This window comes from Dothidotthia symphoricarpi, assembly GCF_010015815.1.
Source record: "Dothidotthia symphoricarpi CBS 119687 unplaced genomic scaffold P153scaffold_21, whole genome shotgun sequence".
NCBI classification, from domain to species: Eukaryota; Fungi; Ascomycota; class Dothideomycetes; order Pleosporales; family Dothidotthiaceae; genus Dothidotthia; species Dothidotthia symphoricarpi.
Window position 1 is genome coordinate 631,217 of NW_022985028.1, and position 24,341 is coordinate 655,557.

Consider the following 24,341-nt stretch of genomic DNA (forward strand, 5'->3'; position numbering starts at 1 on the left):
CGGAGCCCTGCCAAGGTGTCAGCTTTGTGAGCTTTTTGAGCTTGGCTGTGAACTGCATCACACTCCATCCATGCCGCCACGGCCCTTCCCGTATCCTTTGCGCGTCGGCGTTGACATCTGTAGTGTTTCACGTGTTCGCGCGATCATTTCACGGCCTTACAATGGCTCAAGAAGATCGCCTTTGCAACGATTCTTGAGCAGGATCCTCACACGTCCTGAATGTCGTTATTTCTGGGAACGATTTGGGACTGCCGATGACGTCTCTGAAAAGTTCGATGCTGTTTCCCAATTTCTGGCAGGCCGGTATGTGTCATTGCTTTTACTTATTCAATATGTTTACTGAATATGTGGTAGATTTGCCGCCAAAGAGGCTTGCCGCAAAGCATGCGATCACCTGGACACAAACAGCAGGGGTCTGCATCATATTGTGATACTCCCCGTCGTCCTACCAGCTCACAATAGCAAGAACTCCTCCCCGCCTCAAGGCTTGATCCTGGACAGCCTTCTGCAGGACCAACAGAAGACTGAAGACTCCGACGGCGGTCGAGATCCTGCGGAGAATACTTTATCAGAATCCTGGGACTTGCATCACATTAACGGTCAGCTATGCGAAATCAGCATTAGCCACGACGGAGGCTTTGCGACAGCTGTCGCGATTGTTCCCTCGATGAAGCCAGGCTCTGTATTTAAGGATTCCGACGTGTGCATCAAACAGCAGGAGTCTACATTGTTTGCATCAATAAGCAATTTTGACACTGTTCCGGCAGTAAGGTCACCGAGGAGACCCCCCACTCACATCACTAACATCCTATAGGCGGCTGAGTCAATGATCGACAGATTGCTCACCAAAAGGTCCGAAGATCTTCAACGCCGCAGCGCGATTCTTGACAAAATTATGCAGCTCCAAATTGAGGAGCAAGGGATTTCCCAACGCGAACAGACAATTCTTGGTACTAGCACGCCAGAAGAGAGACGACGATTGGAAAAGATGCTCGGTGTCATAGACAAGCTTTAACTGCCGTCCCGTTTCGTGCGAATGGCAAGAACGGTATCTTAACGGCGGGTACCTGGTCAGTTTCAGCTACACTCTCAGCTCTTCCAGCCACCAGTGCAAGCGAAATCAAATGCCGAGGCTTAGATTGACCACAAAGCTTGATCGCACGCCAACAACCATTGTGTCGGTGAACATGGCTGGTCTAAAATTCTACGCAAGCGACCTTCATCCAGGAAAGCAAGTATCCTACTTGGTCAAATTTTGCTCTGCATTGCCGTCGGTCACGAAACAGGATAGACCTCCGAATTCTGGCCGATCAGGCCTTCCGCCCTCTCGCCTAACCCTGTGTAACCTGCGTTGGCATAACCAGACGCAGTAACACGGGGCTGCCTTGTACTCAGCCTTGGGCAAAATACGAGGCACCACATGCTACATTGAGCAAAGTCTCCTCCCGTGCGGGGAGACCCGTCGCATCATTGGACCGATAGGAATACCTTCTAGCATTGCGGAGGGATGTGATCAGGCTGAGATACACCATTTAGGAATAGTACTTGGGTTTTATGGCGCCTCCAGAAAGTCAACAATATGAAAGGCTCTCAGCCCGCTCGCCCTCCAATTCCAGCCAGTTCATTTGGTTCCCTCGTCTTCACTCTGTGATTTCAAGTTTACACAACATCTTACCATCTCGGGTAGACATAGAGCCAAGATGTATCTGCACCTCTTGATAGGTTCAGTGCTGTCCTCGCCCAGCTTTGCGGCTCTGCTCACACCCACCTCCTCAACGTCTGACGCGACCATCACTCCGGGTCCGCAGATTGAGCTTCTGAAGAGACAGAATGGTGACCAGTTTATGGGGTGGCTTTCCAACGATGGAACATGGGGAGCCGAGTCTTGTAATGCGGGAGGCACATTCTACCAGACAGACGAGTACTGGGCGTGCTGTGCGACGACTGCTGCGGGATGCGAGGTCATGCCGCATGCCTGCGTCAGTGGGAGTTTGATCTATTCTCTCAGCTCATCGGGGGCCTTGGCCACGATTGCTTGGTACGTATTCTCGGGATTTCAACTCTAAGACTGTTGCTCGCAGCGGTGATGGCGGCTAACCATTGCCAGTACCGATGCCTACACCAATTCAGGGCACGAGTCCTACTCTATCTGCAACACACTATTTTTGTATGAAAATGAGCAGGACTCTCAACCCGAGACCAATGTCAACTGCGGCATTAGCTCTCTGAACTTCAGTTACTACCGAGTAGCACCTGCAGCCGCGACAGCGGGTAAGACAACCAAATCTCTTCTGACCATACATTCATCATACTAACGTATGGTTACTAGGTACCTCGTCGTCGTCGGCCATTGCCTCCAACTCTGGATCCACCACTGCCCTCACTCCCGTCAACACCTCCACCTCCTCCACCACCACCAAGGCAAAGACGAAGAAGAAGAGCAAAGCCTGGATCGCAGGAGTCGTCATCGGGCCTCTCCTCCTTTTCGCTCTGATCGGCTTCTGCCTAGCAAAGCGTAAGAAGAAGAACGCCGCCACAGTCCAACCAGCCCACGCTACCGGCGCTCCCCCAACAACATCCACAGCCCCAGTCGCAACCTACCCCCAGCAAACCACAGTCCCCGGCCAGTCCCCGCAGTACTTCCCACCCCCGATGCAGCAGACCCAACCTGCACCCAACATGGTCCCCTTCGGCGTCACGAAGCACGACAGCTGGGCGCCGTCGCCGTCGCCTGCCCCCGTGTCCCCGGCCCAGCAGTGGCCGCAGCAGGGCGGCACGCAGATGGGTGGCCAGCCCGTGTACAACGCTCCTTCACCCACGGTCAGTCCGCAGCAGCAGTATGCGCAGCCTGTGCCGTATGCAGAGCATGGCGCGCCGTATAAGCAGGCCCAGCCGCATGTTCACGAGTCGAAGCCGTTTTCGAGTGAGCTGGAGGGGGATGGCGTGCAGCGCCGTTGAGTGGGGGGTGTGAGAATTATATGGTGGTGTTAGGTGATTAGATTGAGTCATCTGGGTGATGTCGCTCCTATCACTATGTATGGATGAATAGTTTTGTGTACTACATCGATGGGCGTTGAATGCAAAGAACCACACACATCCATATCGACACGCCTCCTCGTATCTTGCTTAGATCCCGCTTCGTGAAACTCTCTCCGCGCTTTTACATGTCTGCGCTTTCTGTGGCGTCTGGAAACACACCTCGTGCTTTCGATGGGGGGTCTTATCTGCGGATTTACTTACTTGCTTGATTGGAATTTCATGTCACTGTGACGCCGCAGGATGGAGGATGGAGGACTCCCGGAGACCGACGTTTGGCCTTACCTATTTGTATTATGAGGTGGGTTCCGTAATGCGGTGGATAGTCCGTGGGATATGCGTGAATGGCCATATGAGACGGAAGATAAGTGCTACATCGGCATGCGGACATACTGCTTGGATGGTGGGACAACGCGGCGCGTTTTGTGCAGCCGAGGTCGTGCGTCAATGTCGCGGAGGAGAAGCGGGAGAAGCGGAGTGAAGAAGATGAGGCTTGGGATGAGTCTAGGACGCGCGAAGATGAGAAGTTTCAGAGCGAAGTGGGATCGCCTCATGGATGAGGCTTTTGCTGATATCAGGAAATATGAGGCACGGTAACAACGAGTCACTTTACGATACAAAAGACGCAACTGTAAGACAGGTTCGTGCGGTACCGACTTACTGATCAAATGCATGCACCTCGTGTCCGATGTTTGGCTGCAAACGATCCGCATATGAGTATATAACTGCAGCTGAAAAGCAAAGTATGTACAATGCCCCTCTCGCATCCCTTGCGATGCATAGAAGGCCGACTTGTTGAAATCTGCCCTCACCCTCACCTTCAAGATCAGCGTCAAAACCGGTGTCAAAACCGGTGTATTCGCCGTAAAGTTCGGTAACATCGTAATCAACCGTCAAGTTGAACAGACTCGCGTTGAACTTGGAATTCCCCCATCCTCCCTCAGCCTGGATGCCTTGCCATAACAGGACTCCAAAGACTCTCTCGCATTCGATCCCCAAATAATTATCTGTGGTGCTTTGATTCATATCACAGTAACAACATGCTGTCGCCGGATTATCCGCGGTATCAGAAGGCAAGTTGCGCACATGCTCCGACTCGGGCGTGCATGCGAACCTCTAATCACGTGAAAGGACAGAGAAAGGCAAAGTCGCTCCTAGCAAAGCGCAGAGGGTCATGATCCATGAGATCCCCAGAAACCAGAGACTAACGTGTTTTCCTCGGGGATGAACGTCATTCCAGGCTTGGCGATGGCCCTTGCACCATACATTCGTAGTACACAGGCGCTTCCTACGTGGAGTAGAACCAGGACGAAGGACTTTCTGCCCACTGGAAGAGCTTGAGGGAGAGAGCAGTTGAAGTTCCTCGAAGTTCGGCGCGTCCGTTGAGATTCCAGGAACTGGGGATATCGTAGTAGAATCCATCCTCTGCGGCGTGAGCCGAAAGGCGAGAGAGCAACTCGAGTGCTCTCAGTCTTTGGAAGTACGGGAAGCTCTGTTATGACAGCTGGGGGAAGGTAAGTGAAGTATTCAAAGTAAGGGCGAAGGAATACATTTCAGGGTACATATACCTTCTCAACTATTCTGCGATTTCAGTTCGTTCTTGGCTTGTCCGCCACATGTTTGCTGCAAGATGTTATCAGAGGGGTGATGCGGTCCATCGAGTAAGATGCACTGCCTAAGGGTGGGGACTGACGCCTCATCATATGGGAGGACTAGTAGAGATGTATAATTGCCTAACAATGCTTCACAGAAGTCAACTGCCATCGCCACTACGGTCATTGTAAACTTGCAGTCGCGGTCCTCCAACGCGAACTATTATGCCTTGATCGGATCGCATGCCAATGCTATGATTCGCTGGTCAGGCATAGGTACAGTCGACTTCATTCCAAGAGCTGGCCTCGCCTGGGTCTGTTTCAAAACGGCCCCCACAGGATCATGCGTGGCGTTGGGCTGGCTGCACCACTGACGTGATAGTACGCAAGTAGGTTTGACAGACCCAAGTATACAACAAGGCTGAACATTTTTCAACGGATTGGTAATGAACCGTGCCAATGAGGGTAAATGCCCAACTCAAGGCGTCGAACAATTGGACATGGAAATCGAGATACATGACATGGAACAAGGGGAAAGGACGGAAGCAAATACACATATATCGCTGTTGTTAGAGACAGGAAATAATGTATAGAGGCAACAAAGACTGTTGAATATGTGCACTCGCAACTAGTGCAGTATGTTTTCATTTGTGACGGTTTGAATCTTCGAGTCCATAGACGTCATGCGAGTGCGCTAAGAGGATTAGTCATGTTTGAGTGAGTGGTTTGCCAGAAGCTCGAAGAGTTACGGTGATAGTTCGTAACCAGGCTGGCGAGATGCTAAACTGGCGGTGACTTTGACACAACCTGGTCCAAGGAGAGTATTAGTGGCAAGTACATATGTTTGAATGAGGATAGAGTCTGCAGTGAGACCTGTCAACCTCGGCCTCTGAGCTGCACTCTGAATCGACAAGAGGCATGAGGATGATCGAGACACTGACAGCGACTGCAATGCTCGGTTTCCGCGTTTCACCAGAGAAGCCACTGCTCGTTTGAAGACGGGAAAAAGATAAAGTTATTCGCTTGGCAATAAGAACGCACCAGAATGGAACAGACCAGACCAGAGTAGGAAGTGGCTGACGGTATTCCAACGGGATCGAGACGACGCTGCGAGTGGCGGATGAAGCACCAGCATGGGGCGACCAGATGTTGAAACGGATCGTCGACTTCCGTGTAAACTTGACCTGTCGGCTAGACGGGAGAAACAAATGGAGGAGATCGACCGTTACAGCGTAGTTGGGATGGCAAAATCAATAGCGTGATTGAGGTGCAGTTGTTTGCAATTATTGCCCGCAGGATCAACGCAAGTGAGAAAGACGCGAGGCTGTCAATAAAGAGCCATGCAGCGAAGGGTCGCCAGCGTGGACACGGTGCAGCCAGGTTGCAGCAGACGCAACAGCCACACTCTCGGCACGACCATTAAAACGACCCGGCGATATTGCTGGAGATGAGAGTAACCGGATATGAGGATGTCACGCAGAGAAAGATGAAGGCGCAATGATGCGTTTCTTCTCGATGTTGCAGAGCCAGGGTCCTTGGCTGCTTCCGAAATTGCAGCAGGGGCGGCCTGGGCTCACGAGATTGCTCCTTTTTCCTCGCGCTCACGCTCGTGTCTCTGGGATCAGCAAAGCTCAACGCTGAAGACAGCGCCAGAGCAAGATCGACAAACATGTTCCGGTCATGGTGCTAGATGCGTTTGAATCTGGATGCGGGTAAATTGTCCTGTACAGGAAACAGAGGCCGCTTCGTGCTCAGCTTGGCGGGCCGTTCGGTCTATGGGCAGGGGATGCTGGAGCCGAGATGAAGCCATTGTTGAGCAATGTGGCCGCACAGCCTGGCCTGCAATTTATCGCAGAAGGCACCATGGACGGGTTTGTGGGGGCATGGGGGCAGGCGGTTCTTTACTGCTCTCCCAGACGCTGGCCTCAGCAAGACGAGGAGCGGCTGTTGTGACGTTTACAAGTCAGTGACGAGTGCGCCAGAGCTATTTTTGCAACTATTGACTGCACAAATACCGTACCGCTGCGAAACTTTGGCCTTGCCTGATGCAGGACATGGTTTGATGAAGCTGCAGGGAGACACGCTTGCTGGCCCCGTACTCTCACGCCTTGCCTGTTCCGTGCTGACCTCTACGAGGCTTGCGTGAGTCGCGCGGCGGTTCCCTCTCTCCACCACGACTCCGCACCCTTCACGCCGTCTCGTCTCTCTCCTACCCGCCGGCAATTGTACAACGGAGTGCGCGTCTTATATCCCATCGCCAGTGCGCATCACCCGTCCGAGGCAGCCCGTGGAATTCCTCGCGACGCTCACCAGCTTACGACCGCCCTTGGGCTTACCCTCACTTGCACGATTCTCTGAATCACGACCGCTCCTTCCCGTCGCCCTTGCATTTCGCACTTGCCGCCCGCAGTAATTCGACTGTTGCTTGTCAACGTCGCCGTCGCTCGTTAACCCCGTGGAACTCTCTCAAGCCGCCGATCCCCAGCCTTCTGCTTCAATCACGACAGACCCGCCGCCCAGGAACAAAGAAACCAGCCCATCGACCAAACATCGCCAGCACCCGTCATCGCTGTAAGAAGCTGCCCAGAACACCAACTGTTGATCTTAGCGACTGCCATCTGGACCTTTTTTCTTGTGAACGTGCTCGCCATCTGTTGTCTGGACGCGCATCAAGAACCAGTCCACCTGTCTGTCATCTGTAGACCCGCAACTACCCAAGAGGGGTCTTCGCCAATATCTGGGACCGAGCACTGTCAAACATGACAACATAGTTCTACACGCGACAACTCCATTCTGCAACAACGCCGCATCTGCATTAGCCGGTGCACTATCCATTATTCTAGCTGCGACGACAGTCGAGTGAGTCGTTTCGGCGCGCGCATTCGTCACTTGCAGACAGCTGATCTGCGACTACAGGCTCACATTCATTATCCACTTTTGACATACGTCAACCACACTCGCTTGATCCCGTCCGAACAGTACGTCTACCAAATACGACTGTCAAAGACCATAGCTGACAAACACAGGCTCTTGATTTTCGACCACACCCTACCCTCGACATACATAATAAACATCTAGTGCCAGACGACAATCGTAAATATGCCGCGCTCTTCGACAGTATGGGCTGCCGCCCTGGTCATGGCCAGCTTCTCCGGCTCAGGTCCTTTGCTCACCACAGCAGAGGCTATGCCAGCACCAAGGCCCCAACACAACCAGGGACGGCCCAGATACTACATCCCGCGACACGTGAAGCGTGAAACAAGCGTCAATGGGACCGCGCCAGCAGTCGCGACATCTTCCACTTCGTCGCCTGAACATAAGGAGTCCAGCGGATTCATGGATAGGTTCAACGAAATTTTCCATCCGACTTCCACGTTACCAACTTCCTCATCTAGTGTAATTGTCAGCCCGACTATACAGGAACCGGCCTCCACATCAACCGAGATCCAAGACCCTATCGTCTCTGCCATCCCGATAACAAGCCAGGGTACGTCAGATAGCGAAGAACCTACAACTAGGACGAGAGGTCCCCAATCATCGCCCACCTCGACATCATTGGCGCTAGCTTCTTCGACAGATGTTGAGAGGATACCCACAAGGTCTAGCGCTGATGCTCCTACCAAGAGTGAAGAAACCAACATCACACCTACGTTCGAAAGTGCACTTCCAGTTGTTCTCAGCTCGACAGGCCGCTCCTCCGAGTCCGTAATCGTACCAGCGTCTTCGCCCGCGCCTACATCTTCGCCTTCTCTTTCTCGTGAGCCTTCTCCTTCGTCCACGCTTGTTGAATCTGTTGGAACCCTTCTCAGCGAGTTGCAAGGATCTACTGGCCAGGCTCCAGAGACCGTTGTCCAGCCAACTTCTTCAACTGCGCCTGAACCTTTGTCTTCTGCTACTCCTTCGCCCAACACTCTTCAATCTGTTGGAACCCTTCTCAGCGAGTCACGAGGGTCTACTGGACAGGCTCCAGAGACCATTGTTCAGCCAACCTCTTCGACTGTACTTGAGCCTTCGACTGCACCTGAGCCTTCGACTGCACCTGAGCCTTCGACTGCACCTGAGCCTTCGACTTCGACTGCTCCTTCGACCGGTCTTCTGCAGTCTGTTGGAAATCTTCTCAGCGGGTCGCCTGCGTCTACAGGTGGGATCCCCGAGGTCATTGTTCAGCCGACTTCATCCTCTGTGCCTTCCTCATCGCCTACGCCTTCGTCTTCTCCTGATCTTCTCCAGTCTGTTGGAAATCTTCTCAGCGGGTCGTCTGGGTCTACGGGTGGCATTCCAGAGGTTATCGTCCAGCCAACTGCCTCGCCTGTCCCCTCGCCTGTGCTCTCTTCTTCGTCTGAGCTTCTTCAAACCGGATCAACAGGGGGCGTTCCAGAGGTCATTGTTCAGCCAACTACTTCGCCTGTGCCTTCATCCTCGTCTGAGCTTCTCCAATCTGTTGGAGATCTCCTTAGCGGGTCACCTGCGTCTACAGGAGGGATTCCAGAGGTCATTGTCCAGCCAACTTCCTCATCTCAGTCTGAACTAAAGGCAGAGCCTACGCTACAGCCGGTAAGCTCGTCCGCGACTCCTGCTGCACGTGTCGGGTCTACCGGTGGCGTACCGGAGAGCATCGTTCAACCAACCTCATCGGCTCAACTCGAGCCCGAGCTGTCAAGCTCAACGGAACTGCCTGCTGCAAGTGTAGGATCTACTGGTGGAGTGCCACAAAACATCGTCCAACCAACTTCGTCTGCCCAAATCGAGCCCGAGCCGTCAAGTTCGTCGGAACCGCCTGTAGCGAATGTGGGATCCACTGGAAGTCTTCCTAAAGTCATCGTTCTGCCTACTTCTGCAATCGTAGATACTCCCGCAACTGGGGTAGCCCCTTCTATTATTGTTCAACCCACTGGATCGCCTTCTTCTTCGTCCGGCCTCCTTGAGCCTGTTGGCGGTCTACTTGGATCCACGGGTGGAATCCCCTCCTCTGTCGTGCAACCTACAGGGTCTGCATCTTTACCAGATGTAGTCTCTGAACAGCCAGTGGCCTCTACAGGGGGGTTCCCAGACGTCATTGTTCTTCCTACTTCAGCTTCCACTGCTTCGCCCGAGCTTTCGTCTGCATTCGTCGGACCCTTCATCGTTCCTGGCTCAACCGGAGGTGTACCCGTGACTGTTCTGCAACCGACTTCGTCATCCGGTTCTCTTGATGGATTGCTCACATCAACCTTGAACAGTCCTGAGGTGACCCCTATTCCTCAGCTTGGTTCGACAGGAGGATTACCCGAGACTATTGTGCAGCCAACTGCATCGTCTAATCCTGTTGATGGGCTGCTCACGCCAATCTTGGGAAGTTCTGAGGTAACACCTACCCCGCAGGTTGGCTCCACCGGTGGAATTCCAGAGTCCGTTGTCCAACCAACTTCGTCTGCCAGTTTGATTGATGGTTTGCTCACACCAGTCTTGACGCCAATCTTGGGGAGCCCCGAAGCGACGCCTAGTCCTCAGATTGGCTCAACTGGAGGTGTTCCTGAAACCATTGTACAGCCAACTTCGTCCGCCAGCTTAATCGATGGCTTGCTTACATCCGTCCTGGGAAGTCCTGAGGCAACACCCGCCCCACAGGTTGGCTCCACCGGTGGAGTTCCAGAGTCCGTTGTCCAACCAACTCCATCTGCTAGCCAGACCGATGGTCTGCTTACATCAGTTCTGAGTCCGATCTTGGGAAGCCCCGAGGCAACACCTACTCCACAGGTCGACTTGAGTTCCGGCGTTGTCGGTATCACTACTGCCTTGGGTACAGGGAACTCTAACTCACCAACCCCAACGGATTCAATTCAGCCTTCAGGCGCCATCCCTACCTCAGAGGGTCTCTCTGGCTCGACGCCTGCCCTCCAGTCCATTGTTCCTACACTCACCAGTCTCTTGCCAGTAGACAGCCCGCTACCGACTGGACTCATTTCTACTACTGAACCTCTCGTGGTGATTTTGCCATCGAACAGCGCGGCTTCAACCAATGTTGTTCTGAGTTCTCTTGTCGATCAACCCTCAACGTTGTCTTCGGTTGCATCTGTAGGGACGGGAATCTTGCCGCTGCCTACCAACACCATCATTAGCTCCGGTCTAAATCTGCCATCGATTCTTTCTTCTGCAGTGTCTGAGGGGACTGGAGTCTTGCCATCTGGAAGCCTACTACCAACTGCTCTACCGTCGATTCTTTCTTCTGTAGTGTCTGAGGGGACTGGAGTCGTGCCATCTGGAAGCCTACTACCAACTGCTCTTCCTTCAACTGTTTCCGAAACAAGTGGGGTTTTGCCGTCCGACAGTCTGCCTCCAACGGGTGCAATTACCAGCTCTGGCCTTACCGAGGCCACGCCGGGGCCCACTGCTCCCGCCGTCCTTCCTTCTCTAGTTACATCAGCGGTCACGGATCTCTCCAGCATCCTCTCGTCAGTCGTGTCGGACCTCCCAGTGTCTCAAACCGCAGTCCCAGGCAACTCTTCGGATCCCGCTACCAGTGCTGGTTCGCTTAGCTCTGGTTCCGTTCTCCCGACTGCTTCGGGCTCTCTCCCAACCGATGTGCCCACTCTGTCATCAAGTATTGCGTCTGGAATTCTGCCATCGGCTTCGCTGTCTGGATCTGGTGGCGTCATTTCGCCGTTCCCTACTAGTGCGGAGGCTATCAGCTCGCTACTGCCCTCTGGTATCTTGCCATCATCAGGTCTACCCACTGGTACTAGCGTGTCACCAAGTTCTACCAACACGGAGAGCATCAGCTCGTTACTGCCCTCCGGCGTCGTCCCATCCTCTGGTCTGTCGGCTGGTACTAGTGCCTTCCCTATTCCTACTGCGTCGTCGAGCGGATCGATCAGCATATCAGCCTCAGAGACCATCTCTTCGGCTGTCCAGTCTGGGGATCTTAGCAGTGCGACGAGTGCACCTCCCAGTTCTACAAATGTCACAGCGACTGGAAGTCTTGCATCGTCGGCTACAGCCAGCAGGACTGCATCAGCTACTGGTATTTCTACCGGATTGGTTACTCAAAGTGCCACACCATCGGCAATTCCATCCAGCACACAAGAGGGTGACACTGCATCTATTGCCATCCCTGCTATCCCTTCGGTCACGCCTGAGCCTACTCCAGTGAGATCTGTCATCGCAACCGCGACAAACTCTGCGTCAAGCCTAGTTGTTGGTTCCAGCATTATCCAAGAACCTTCCAGCATTGCGTCGCCATCCGCAACATCAAGCGGAATACCATCAGAACTGCCAAGAATGATCGCTCCTCCTGGTGGCGTACCGACTGCTGCTGCTCAACAGGACACCTTCATGGGCCAGGTCTGCTTCAAGTGGCAATTGAACTATCCATTCGTGTCCAAATCGGATAGTGGAAACCAGATTTTCCACTACCTGCCCCAGGCCATTGCGGACGGTCTCAATATCTCGGTCTCTGATGTCCGCAACTACGGATTGAAACCACTCGATACCACACAATACCAAGGGTTCATCACCACTCTGGCTTTGTTCTCAATTCCCAAAGATCTACAGAGTACGCTTGCTGCAAAGCTTCGCAATCCCGCCGATAGTTTCTGGCACAACAAGGACGATACAGTCAATGCGCTTACTGGGTTGATCAATACGGCTTGTCCTCTTGCGGCCGGTAAATTGCCCGGTGATGGCTCGTCAAACGACGCAACTGCCGATCCTGCCGCAACGTCGACAGGAGGATCTAGCGATGGCAGCGCTATCGGAGGTGATATCTCCGCCAGTCGTAAGATCAACCCGACAAGCGCCGGTATCGCAACCGGCGCTGTTGTCGGTGCCATCGCCTACGGCGCGGCCATGTTCTTCGTCGCCCGCAGGTACAGGAACAAGCGCATGACCCACAAGCGATCCAGCTCTGTTCCCACCTCAAGCCGCATGACGAGTGGTTCCATCCCAGGTGGCGCTGCTGCTTGGATGCATGGAGCTCGTAATGGTCGCCTGACGCCGGGCAGTCGAGGTAGTCAAGGAAGCAGTGGCACTCAAGGGCGCAGCATTCGAACCTTGCCCATCTCCGCCCCCGTAATGGCGGAGAATTCCCTTGGTTGGAACTAAGCAACTGCCCAGGCCTCTTCCCCTCACCGAGGATTCGCATGACCATTCAGAGCTCGGGCGCAGTCAGATTCGCAACGTACGACAGACCGGTTCGTGTCGACATGACATGGTGCTACTATCTCGACAGCATCTTTTTTTCGATCTTAGGATCTATCGCCTACTGTACTACCCCTGTTCCTGACTAGCATCTGCTTGTAGGCAGTCGCCACCGCAATGTGCTTTCTTCCATCTCATTGTCTTCTATGTTCGGACACACTCTTTTGGGATCGCCATCTATAACCACTTATACTATATTTTAACATGTTTGGAGATGTTTTCTTGTGCCTTTTGCTTCTTAGATACCAGTCTACGCTCTGCCCAGCTAGACCGTTTTTTTCATGTCTTGTCTTTGTCGATGGGCAGGCCTGTGTTGTTGCAAGGCTTGGCATGTGCGTGACACGGTTTGTGTGTATGCGAAGGAGAGGAACTGGCTATTTCGAGTATGTAGTCGTTCATAGACAGGAATTTAAAAAAAGTATTTCAACTTAGTTTTATTGCGTGCTCTTACTTGCTTATGTTCAATCATGCTGCTGCAAGAAACGTGCATACTTTGGATGGTTTCTGGGCGCAGGCAAGGGATGTTGTGCTGTGGAGAGCCCAAGGCGCCTGGTGTGAGAGGATGTTGCGCATTCGTCTGCAATCGATGGTTTGCGAAGTTGCCGCATTGGGCAAGAGTAGCGTGAACCCTGTTCGAAGGCCTTGGCGGCACCATGGAACATTGAACACAGGAGCATGTTCGTGGACGGCTCTACGTCGCAACTCTCGCTTACCACGCAATCCCGGTGCTCACGATTACTTGGGACAACTCCTCCCCATCCACGTCCTCACACCGTCTTTGGCTTCTGCCTGCGCGCGCGTAGACAGACTACTTAGAGCCACGTCTCCCCCCACACCCCTCCGCAACACGCACGTCGAGTCGCGAAGATGCGTTTGGACGTAAAGGTACGGCGACACGAGGCTCTGGAGGGAAGAAGTAGCGGCTAATAGAGGCTTGGGTATAGAGGCAACTGTTTGCGAGGTCGGAGAGGGTCAAGGGTGAGTGTCTACAGGCTGCCAAACGCAATTGTTGGTCCTGCTGGAGCTCCATGCTAACATTTGATAGGAATTGGTAGGAGCTATACCTCTGCGATACAAACACACTACTAAACGCCGCCCAAGACTTCCACCCGACTGAGCCATGGATCCTCACAACCCTGTACAGCGGTATGCACAGCTCTAGCACCGACATGGCAGCGCAAGACTGACCGAGGCAGGACACGTCCACATCTGGTCGTACATTTCGCAGTCGATCGTCAAGACGTTCGAGCTCACCGATGTACCTGTCCGCGCGGGTCGCTTCATTGCGAGGAAGAATTGGATAGTCGCAGGTGGGACACGGCCGCTCTACATGCGCCCGACAGAGGGGTTGACGTGGCTCGAATATAGGCTCCGACGACTTCCAACTACGCGTGTACAACTACAACACCTCGGAGAAGGTCACATCTTTCGAGGCACACCCAGACTACATCCGCGCCATTGCTGTGCACCCGACGCAGCCGTTTGTCTTGACCGCCAGTGTGGGTAACACTAGAACAACATTACAGGAGCTTGGCTAATGCGCTTCTAGGATGACATGACAATAAAGCTGTGGGACTGGGATAAAGGATGGAAGTGTATGTGCATTGGCACCCACCACAACAGCTATGCACCTCCGCTGACAGCTCTCAGGCGTGCAGGAATTCGCCGGCCACCAACACTATGTTATGGGCATCGCTATCAATCCCAAAGATCCAAACACATTCGCATCTGCGTGTCTCGATAGGACAGTCAAAATCTGGTCGCTGGGCAGCTCGACGCCCAACTTCACCCTCGAAGCGCATGAGACCAAGGGCGTCAACTTCATCGACTATTACCCTCAATCCGACAAGCCATACCTCCTCACAACATCCGATGACAAGACGGTCAAGGTCTGGGACTACACAACAAAAGCCCTCATTGCAACGCTCGAGGGTCACACCTCAAACGTCAGCTTCGCCGTATACCACCCTGAACTCCCTGTCATCATCTCCGGATCTGAAGACGGCACGATCAAGATCTGGCATTCCTCAACTTACCGTTTAGAGCAGTCGCTCAACTATGGTCTGGAACGAGCATGGTGTGTAGCATACCAGAAGAGCAAAAATGGTGTTGCGCTCGGTTTTGATGATGGTGCCGTAGTTATCTCCATGGGTCGAGAAGAGCCCGCTGTCAGTATGGATGCCGGTGGCAAGGTCCTTTGGGCAAAACACAATGAGATTCTCACTGCTGTCATCAAGGGCAACGACCAGCTGAAAGATGCTGAGCGTCTCACACTCCCCTCCAAGGACCTTGGCTCAACCGAGATATATCCTCAATCATTACTTCACTCGCCGAACGGACGATTCGTCGCAGTTTGCGGTGACGGCGAATACATTATTTACACTGCGCTTGCCCTCCGCAATCAGGCCTTCGGTTCCGCGCTCGACTTTTGCTGGGCGTCAAAAGAACACGACAAGGATTACGCTATCCGAGAATCTGCCACAAGTGTAAAGATCTTCCGCAACTTCAAAGAACGAAGCGTGTTGAATGTCGGCTTCTCCGCTGACGGCCTGAGCGGCGGAGTTCTGCTTGGTGTCAAGGGCCAAGGTGGTGTCGGCTTCTTCGATTGGGACTCCGGCTCTTTGGTCAGAAGGATAGAGGTCGAGCCGAAGAGTGTGTACTGGTCAGAGAGCGGCGAGCTCGTCACGCTGGCTACCGATGACACATTTTACGTTTTGCGTTATTCAAGAGAGAGCTACCTTGAGGCGGTACAAAACGGGGAGGTCGATGAGGACGGCGCCGAGGCCGCTTTCGAGGTTGTTTGTGATATCAATGAGGGGTATGTGCATTGCGGTCTTCAGTCTTACGGTAATCTAACTTTTGCACAGCGTACGCACCGGATGCTGGGTTGGAGACTGCTTCATCTACACAAACAGCACAAACCGTCTGAATTACCTTGTTGGCGATCAAACTTACACCATCTCACACTTCGATTCACCACACTACGTCCTTGGATACCTTCCCCGCGATTCGAGAATTTACATTGCGGATAAGGATGTCAACGTCGTTTCGTTTGCTCTTTCTCTGGCCGTGGTTGAGTACCAGACCCTCATTCTTCGAGGTGACCTGGAGGCCGCCGAAGAGACACTACCCTCAGTACCCAAGGATCAAAACAATAAGATCGCCCGGTTCTTGGAAGGTCAAGGTTACAAGGAGATGGCTCTCAAGGTTGCTACGGACCCTGAACACCGCTTTGATCTCGCTCTTTCGCTCGGTGACCTTCAACAAGCCGTCGAGATTGCGCGTGAGCAGGATACAGAGCACAAGTGGAAGACAGTCGGCGATGCAGCACTAGCAGGCTGGGACGTCAAGCTTGCACAGGAATGCTTCGTCAAAGCGAAAGACTTGGGCTCCCTTCTTCTCGTCTACTCCGCAACCTCGGATACCGATGGACTCCGCGAACTAGCTTCCCTTGCCGAGACCGCAACAGCAAACAACATTGCGTTCTCTGCGCTCTGGCAATCTAACGACACACAGGGTTGCATTGACTTGCTTGTCAAGACGAATCGCCTTGCCGAGGCAGTGCTGTTCAGCCAGACGTACAAACCTAGCACAACAGCGGGTCTGGTCAAGCAGTGGAAGGCTAGCCTTGAAAAGGAGAATAAGATCAAGGTCGCGCGGCTGTTGGGCGCGCCGCCTTCTGAGGGCGAGGGCGACGACGAGATGTTTCCTGAGTGGGAGGAGTATCTGAGATTGGAGAGGGAAGGCGGGACAGTCAAGGACCTTTTGATTCAGGAGGAGGAGGAGGCGGATGATGCGGCGGAGGAGGAGGTTGCTCAGGAAGAGGAGGAAGAGGAGGAGGAAGAGGAAGAGGAGGAAGAGGAAGAAGATGACGAGGAGGAGGATGAGGAGTAGGCGTTTTGCATTCAATGGGCAGGTCAAAAGGCAGGTTAGGTTGATGTTTACGCTGGTACTTGATGTGAGTGAATGACTTTGTCTTTCTAGTCTACGATGATGAAGAAGACTTAGTGTATGGGAATGATCAAATGGTACTATTCTTTCATTGCTGGTTCATTTTTTTCACGCTGTGGAATGGGTGGGGGATACGGGGGGTTGATGTTGTTCGTGCTTTTGCGCTATGTGTTGGTCCTCTTGTTCTTGGTGGTGCTTCCTACAATTGCTCAAAGCAGCAGGTAATGGGTGATGCATGTATACTGATCCTCTGAGAGTTTCCTCTTCTTTCTTGAAATGGTGCTTTGAGTGTTGAGGGAGTGGACGGCTGGGGGTGTATATCGCAGAAATTTTATGCAGAGGATAGTTAGCGATCTAACTCTATAGACGAAGATGAATTATCATATGTCTATTGAGTGAGGTAATTTGGGTACAAGGAAGTAGAACATTCTTTTGATGCGTGAGCAAGATGGCGGATTCAACACTTATATATCATAGTTTGGAATTTCATGTGATGTATCTTTCTGTCGCGTAAGATATATAGGACTACTGGCCGAGCAGCTTTGCATCGGTTGACTGGTATTTTGCTGCTCGATACTTTCTTATTGTAGGTTGCGTGTTAAGACGCTGGATTGCTAGATATAAATGATTGTGCGTGTGAGGGTTCAACGCCAATTTCGTTATTTCGAAACCTATGCTTGATTTTGTTCACTGCAGATCGCTGGATGGTTTCGTTTCGCGTGTTCTACATACTAAACTTTTACGAAAAGTGAGGTGACCATCGTGGTAGAGATGGCTGGAAGTCGCGCTAGTGAATCCTGGCGCGTACCACCCAAACTTTTGCGGGACATCCAACCTGCATTTCATGACTCTTCATTAACTCTCAGTCCAGCGCACGTTCGCTGCACCTTTATCTCCGCCAGCGTGTCATTCGAGCTTGTGCCCTACGGCGCTTAAAATGTGGCGCTTGCATCCCGATTTGTCGATCCGAACCGCTGCACTGACCCTTGCTCCATGCAAGCGCTTATCCAACGATCTTATTGCACGGATGCCCGAAAACACTACATCGTTGCAGCTACGTTGAGGTCTGGTCTAGAGGCGAGGCTCTCGACTGTGCCGCAATGCTAATAAAGGTGGCTAAATGCAGGTACGACTTGCGATAGTACATAGGCTCAAGCCCGCTCAGGTATGATGTCGTACGCTCGTTTTTTGTCACTTCTTTTAGCGGACGGTTCTTTTGGGCAAGAGTTTGCTGGACAAACTTGGGTAGTTCGATTCTTCCAAGTCTTTAGAGCGAAGGAAAAGCGTTTGTCTTTGGTGCGAGAGATTGCACGCAAGAACCAATATAATGGACCGACGACTTTCAAACCCAGTATCTCCAGTGTCTCCAGTTGAGATACCATCTCCTCGGCTTCAACGCCATGATAGCGCATTGTCACAGTCTCTGGAATCTACAGATGGTAAGGAATCTGAAACTGTGATCATGTTCTCAATTGACATTTCTAAGCCAGGTCCACCACGGCCCGGAACGGGAGCTGGCTTCCGTCTACCTTCCGGTGGTACTTCCTTCTTCTCCCAATCATGACCAGTCTCGCATTCGGAACCACGATTCTTGTCTTAGTGTGGTTCTCACAGCGTCACTATGGATTAGGAACAGATGATGGCTCATCAATCATTCTCTTCGGATGGCGCTTCACTCCTACATTGCTTGCTGTCATCTACACCCAAATGACTGTCATTCTCTTTGAAGATGTCAAAAGAACGGAACCTTTCGCACGGCTGGCCAAAGCTCCTTCTGACGGAGCAAGCGCGTCTGGTACAGTTCTTTACCAGAGCATGTCGGTCTTTTTCGACGTCACGTTCAAGCGCAAATCGGTTGGCAAGACTAGCTGGTGCTTGATATTCGCCGCATTCGTCAACACACTCGCTATGCTTGCCATATCGCCCCTCTCATCAGCACTGCTTACATCGGAAGAAGTCATCATTCCGAGAACTATAGAGTTTTCCAGAATCGTTCCGCGGGACGGCGTCCAATTACCTCTCGTCGCAAACAGAGAAACATACTTTAGGACTATAGGTGCCTTGATGAGAAACGTATCTACATCGGCGTGGATCACCGATTCCTCCCTAACGCTACCTTTTTGGCCTTCGTCCGAAGAAATGCAACTAAGCCCTAATCTCGTGTCTACTGCTGGATCCTGGGAAACGGAGACTACGAGATTACACACCAGCCTTTCTTGTCAGAACATGACTCTCGAGAGCGCTGAGATGACCTCTAAACCTTTCTCAGGAGCATATGATATCACGGGTAAAGGACCATACAACGGTACTCAACCGATGGTATCGTTCGTACTGAGTTCACATGATGGATGTAGGTATGAACTATCGCTTCATCCAAATGCCGACATCGCCTATAATGGAGGTTCCACTTGGTCAAACGCATCAACTTTCTATCCTGTCTGGGGCAGTTCTTTGTACGTTGGGCGCATCCCATTTGCGGCGAACATCTCTTCGACTAGTCCGTATGCACGCTTGAAAACTTCCGATCAGTGTAGAGACCGCGAAATAATTTTCTCCAACACGCCATGGACAAAATCTATACAATTGAGCATGGGCCACGGTCCTGCTCTACCACTTAACCAAACATACGAACGATCGCCTAGTTTCCGAATGAAGGCTATGCTCTGTGAATCTCGGTACACAATGGAGAAGCTATCAGTGATAGCTTCCATGTCCAGCACAAAAGCAACAACAATAAACACAACCTCCGTCTCCAGCAACGTGAGTGAGGTAGTTCCTCGCACACTAGTTGACCTCCCCAAGTTCCAGGAGTTGGCTCTGCAAGATAATTGGAAGAACTATTTCAACAGAGTAGGTATGAGCTACGATGCAGACAACGCAATGGATAAGAACCTGCAGGCGGATGCAGCGTATAATTATCAAGCTGCTGTCCCTTCGTTCTCTGGTATTGGACCACTACTCGCTGCACTGTATTCTTTTAACATCTCAGCTATGCTGGACGACCCTCACCTGGTCGAACAAGCAGCTCGCGTCAAAGGACGCTTCTTCACAGAAAGTCTTCGCGATGCACTCACCAATAATGAGGTGGTGCAATCGAAACTCATCAATGGGGAGTCTACCGTCATTGAAGAAAGAGTCATGGTACTCAGAGAAATCGGAATCACACTAGCTGCTCTTTTTTTCTTATCATCACTTCTACTTTTGCTGACCTTTTGGTTCTCGCGTTTGTCACATCGGCCACTCGACCTACAAACCGATCCTAGTAGTGCGGTAGGATTGAGCATGCTACTCGACCCACAGCTGGCTAGGACTTCTGCCTTCAAGAAAATGCATCAGAAAGGGAGTAAGCAATTTTACTCCACACTGCGTACTGCGACTTTCTGTACATCAGACGGTACGCTGCAGACAGGTAACAATGTGGATCAATCTGTCAACAGAAGTAAGTTACTACCTAAACATTGTATGGAGATGGTTAGACTCACATGAAACCCCAGCAATCTCGACCGAAGAGGAAAAACCTAGACGCAAGTGGCGACCCCTCGTCATTAGGGTGCGAGCGCTATCTGCTTTGGTCAGCTTCTTTGTCCTCATTGCAGTGGCTGTCCTTATTTTGAGCCTGTTTTCTTCTCAGTCACGCCTCTCGCAAGTGGCTTTCGTTTACAAGACCGATGTGTCTCGCCTGGGTCTGAGCTTCCCCTCGTTCGCCCCAATTTCGATCGCACCCACAGTTGTGAGTATTGTGATTGGACTATGGTGGGGTCAGCTCGACATGATGTTCCGAGTGCTCCAACCCTTCATATCCATGTCACGAGAGCCAACGCCGATCACCAAAGGTGCAGGATTGTCCTATCGGTCAAATACATGGGTCGGAGCTGCAATCAAAGCAGCTCGCAACAGACACTTTGTGCTTCTAATGGTCGCTACTGGAAGCGTATTATGTCAAGTTTGTAAGATCCACTACCTATCTCAAGCTTGTGCCTGGATTACTAACACGACCTTACCAGTAACGGTCTCTATGTCGGCACTGTTCGAAAGGCAAGCGGCTAATATCACACAAAAAACTGGGCTTAACCGGACACTCAGTCTGAGACGTGACCCAGTCATAACAAAAATCAGAACAGAACCCGCCTATGAGTTTGGGTATATGGACAATATCCGTGCCTATGCAGTGCTCGATGAACTTTATCTTGATCCTCCCAAGAACTGGTTGGCAGGTGCGGCGATACAACTTTCTCTCAACAGCTCTCAACTTCCATGGACTTCAGACGGATGGAGCTTCGTACCCCTTGATTTATCAGAGTTACCGGACTACGTTTCAGTCCAGAAGACTGCCGATTCCGACGTGAAAGGATTGCCTGATCATCCGACCAATGTCACACTTCAAACAACTGGAATCCGCGCGCGCCTTGAGTGCGACCCGATTCAGGAGATAAGTAATGTCTCGTCTTGGATCGCTCCTATCAAGGAGGGGGACGGCGTTCCAGACACTTTCAATACGACGGGAGTTGAGGACTATTATTGGCTGAATAGCACAATGTTCGACAATACCCCTTCGAATACCTCGGCTTTCGCGAACACCAACCGGATTCAATGTTGTACTAACAACACTCACGGAACGACACATGAGGCTGCAATTGGCTACTGGTCGCCTACAGATGCTCAAGAAGTTCCGCATGCCAGCAAAACGTGGCCAATTCCTTTCGTCACGAAATGGATAGTGGGGAAGCCAATCAAGATCCCCTTGGGGAGCGATTCAGAAGTAGCTCCTGCGTTAAACCTTTTACTCTTCAAGGAAGTGCCATTGTTACAAGCTGCTCGCTGTATACCCATTATCGAGATGGCAGACACGATAGTAACTGTTGATAAAGTTACAGCGTCTGTCTTCTCCTATGAGCTCAGTGAACATCCCAGGCCTGCAGATTCGGCATGGTCAGACGTTTTTGGAATTCATGATCTTTCCAATACAGACAAACATTATAACCAAAAGTACACTGGGCCGCTAAATATTACGACAAGGTATGCTGATACTCGGTATAGTTATCAGTTCAATCACTAATTCTGTCTTCGCAGTTTTGGCGTCCTCTTCATGGATGCTATGTTCAGAGCTTCAGATCCCGATGATGTCAATACAGGATTGGCTACGTACTGGCAGCCTGTTGAAGACAATGCCTTTGTCATGCATGACCAAGAGCATGGTCTCAACATGGACTTTATGACGTATAGTATGTATGCCGCAGCCGCGAAAGACGCAAAAGCACTCCTGGATTACACCACTCTCGTACGCCATGCAGACCGGACCTTTCAAACTTTCTTCCAGCATTTTGTTGCAAACGGCATGTCTCTCAAGGAAGGTGGCTTAGCTTATCAGGGCATCAACGATCGTAGCCTTGAAGATCTGGGACGGTTGGTCGATATCAACGGGACTGCGCTTCCTGCTCGACAATACCCTACGTCTGACACGAATAGTACTGCCGAGGCTTGGGTCTCTAACCGTGTTCAAGTTCTACACATGAACCCTATTGCTACGTATTTAACCATTGCTATACTCATCTGGTTGATTGGTACTACGGCTGTAGTTATGTGTTTACAACGACGGTATATGAGTTGTATGGTTCGCGATGTACAGTTGATAGCAGACATTTTGGTGCTTGTTGCTGGCAGCGACAACCTTTTGAAGCTGGTTCATGAGAGAGGTATTTCGCTGAAGCGAGACGAGATCATCAAAACAAAGTTGGGATGGTTCAAGGATCAAGACGGGGAGATCAGATGGGGTGTTGAGGTTGTCGGGGGTACGAATGCCGTGGAATGGGTGGACACACCCAAAGAGATAGCATAGATGTCAAAAAGAGCGTTCTACCGAATGTGGTTGTAATGGCATATTAGGATAGAGAGTAATCATGTCCCAATAATCACGAAGAAAAGCTTTGTTCTTGCGACAAACTAAACTGTTCTGCTCGATGCTAAGTTGAACATACTGCTTGCGAAACTTTCAAGTCTAGTTTTGCATGTGCGACTAAGAACATGTCTTGTTTTTCCACATGTCACAGTGCATCTAACCAAGTACAAAATTCGTGAGTGTAATACCAAAACCGTCTCGGATCACAACTCCCTTCCCTTGCATGTGTCGTCAGGTTGAATCTCGTCACGTTGCCATGTGCGAGATCAGTAATTTGGCCAGCGTCATGTCTTGGGGTCTGTGTTTCATCTAACCATGAACAAAGGAATTCTTGTTACTTATTCACCCTGTCATTGGTCGGCATGTGAGAGGATGCGAGAATTGTGACGTTGTTTCTTTATCGATTTCGGCTGCCCGCCGAGAAAAGTTTGGGCTTTTAAGGTTTGTGTGGGCGAAAAGGTGGGGAACATTAACGGGGTTTTACATCATCCGCTACTTGTGAATGGTGTTCTAGAAGCTCTTGCTACTGCACGAAGACGAGAACTCGATCGTACCAAAAATTGGTCCCAATCTCTGTCTCGATCGCGGCGGAAGCAGATCGTCACGTGTATGCATACGAGATTCAACACTCCTCAAAGCAGACTACTCAACCAGTGAACAAGTCGCTCATTATTCATTATGTCAACATTATAGAACAACTCTACGTATACTAACGTATTCTAAATTTACGGTGATGGAGGGCGGAACCCCAAACTTGGGGGTCTTGAGCTCAAAACAAGGTACGTCTCTGTCAAGTGTGCATGCTGCGCTCATGGCAAAGGCAGAACATAAGACATTGATTAGGCTGTAGAAGCAGTCTGTGTTCGATCATAAAAGTAACAAAGTTTCTAGTCGAAAATCTATGAAGCTGTACATATATATGCGCTCCATCTTATTGCAAAACGTAAGCCCGCGCAATATTTCAAACCAAACTTAATTGTATAAGAGGATCAAAGATGCATCATGAGACATTCCTTGAGGCACATAAGGCAAGCACACACAACAAATGTCTATTTCGAGGTGCTATAATACTCTAGGCTAAGATCTTCGTCCTGCTCGCTCGTCCATGTCGGGATGGATGACGGGTGCCAAGGCGCTCAACCAAAAAAATGCTTTGTTGAGACTGGCAGGTGGGGTGAGGGTCGCAAGACTGTGAACAACAGGTGCAGTACTGGGCATTGAGACCCAACAGTGCAACACGCTCATAGGAAAGCGTCTTGAGTTCACGAGGATCTCGGATGTTGGTGGAGAGCTGAGAGTTATAATTTGCAATGATTGATATGGTTCGGGAGTGCAATGTGAAGCCAATTTCCATTCTATCAAGTACATTAACACACCAAACCAGGACAACTGACATAACCCCGAGTCCAGGTAAAAGAAGCATGCCCCTTAGAGCAGAATAGATGAAACCAAACCCGCTAGCCTGTAGACCAGAAACCCAAGATGGTATATGTCGTAACATCGTGAGATAAGTGTGTTATCAAGAAGAGAATACCGAAACTAGGTACCGTCCGCGATTATATCCAATAGTCGAGGAGTGAAAGTTAGAGTGTAGGATGAATCAGAAACATAAGCAAGGCTGGTGCGCGTCGTTGAGATAAAGAATAGATTTGCTTGCGACGCGTTCTACCTGGCCATTACGTTGGATGATA

General features: G+C 51.3%; 7 protein-coding genes across 7 annotated transcripts; 5 read left to right on the forward strand and 2 right to left on the reverse strand.

The window, feature by feature from the left end:
• Nucleotides 1–70: 70 nt before the first annotated feature.
• Nucleotides 71–1,015, forward strand: P153DRAFT_389998 (uncharacterized protein; the record flags this gene model as incomplete). Its single annotated transcript, XM_033670889.1, has 3 exons — nt 71–303; nt 355–766; nt 815–1,015. 3 exons carry the CDS (start codon nt 71–73, stop codon nt 1,013–1,015), a joined length of 846 nt encoding a protein of 281 aa, XP_033519542.1.
• Nucleotides 1,016–1,700: 685 nt separating this feature from the next.
• P153DRAFT_360752 (uncharacterized protein) lies at nt 1,701–2,958 on the forward strand (the record flags this gene model as incomplete). Its single annotated transcript, XM_033666937.1, has 3 exons — nt 1,701–2,038; nt 2,108–2,271; nt 2,330–2,958. The coding sequence occupies 3 exons, from the start codon at nt 1,701–1,703 to the stop codon at nt 2,956–2,958; spliced, it is 1,131 nt and encodes a 376-aa protein (XP_033519543.1).
• Nucleotides 2,959–4,034: 1,076 nt separating this feature from the next.
• On the reverse strand, nt 4,035–4,671 carry P153DRAFT_121511 (uncharacterized protein). Its single transcript, XM_033661976.1, has 2 exons — nt 4,605–4,671; nt 4,035–4,540 (listed from the first exon to the last, which is right to left on the reverse strand). Exon 2 carries the CDS (start codon nt 4,456–4,458, stop codon nt 4,153–4,155), a length of 306 nt encoding a protein of 101 aa, XP_033519544.1. The 5' UTR covers nt 4,459–4,540; nt 4,605–4,671; the 3' UTR covers nt 4,035–4,152.
• Nucleotides 4,672–12,857: 8,186 nt separating this feature from the next.
• Nucleotides 12,858–13,307, forward strand: P153DRAFT_121522 (uncharacterized protein). Its single transcript, XM_033661977.1, has one exon. The coding sequence runs from the start codon at nt 13,008–13,010 to the stop codon at nt 13,233–13,235; it is 228 nt and encodes a 75-aa protein (XP_033519545.1). The 5' UTR covers nt 12,858–13,007; the 3' UTR covers nt 13,236–13,307.
• Nucleotides 13,308–13,501: 194 nt separating this feature from the next.
• P153DRAFT_370473 (Coatomer, beta' subunit) lies at nt 13,502–16,868 on the forward strand. Its single transcript, XM_033669050.1, has 9 exons — nt 13,502–13,688; nt 13,748–13,781; nt 13,807–13,811; nt 13,904–13,949; nt 14,000–14,113; nt 14,172–14,302; nt 14,353–14,398; nt 14,454–15,621; nt 15,671–16,868. The coding sequence occupies exons 1-9, from the start codon at nt 13,671–13,673 to the stop codon at nt 16,695–16,697; spliced, it is 2,589 nt and encodes an 862-aa protein (XP_033519546.1). The 5' UTR covers nt 13,502–13,670; the 3' UTR covers nt 16,698–16,868.
• A 1,446-nt stretch (nt 16,869–18,314) lies between these two features.
• On the forward strand, nt 18,315–22,590 carry P153DRAFT_390003 (uncharacterized protein; the record flags this gene model as incomplete). The annotated part of the gene is made up of 4 exons (XM_033670890.1): nt 18,315–20,193; nt 20,249–20,701; nt 20,759–21,770; nt 21,825–22,590. 4 exons carry the CDS (start codon nt 18,315–18,317, stop codon nt 22,588–22,590), a joined length of 4,110 nt encoding a protein of 1,369 aa, XP_033519547.1.
• A 1,023-nt stretch (nt 22,591–23,613) lies between these two features.
• On the reverse strand, nt 23,614–24,313 carry P153DRAFT_121595 (uncharacterized protein). Its single transcript, XM_033661978.1, has 2 exons — nt 23,963–24,313; nt 23,614–23,880 (listed from the first exon to the last, which is right to left on the reverse strand). Exons 1-2 carry the CDS (start codon nt 24,149–24,151, stop codon nt 23,728–23,730), a joined length of 342 nt encoding a protein of 113 aa, XP_033519548.1. The 5' UTR covers nt 24,152–24,313; the 3' UTR covers nt 23,614–23,727.
• Nucleotides 24,314–24,341: the final 28 nt, after the last annotated feature.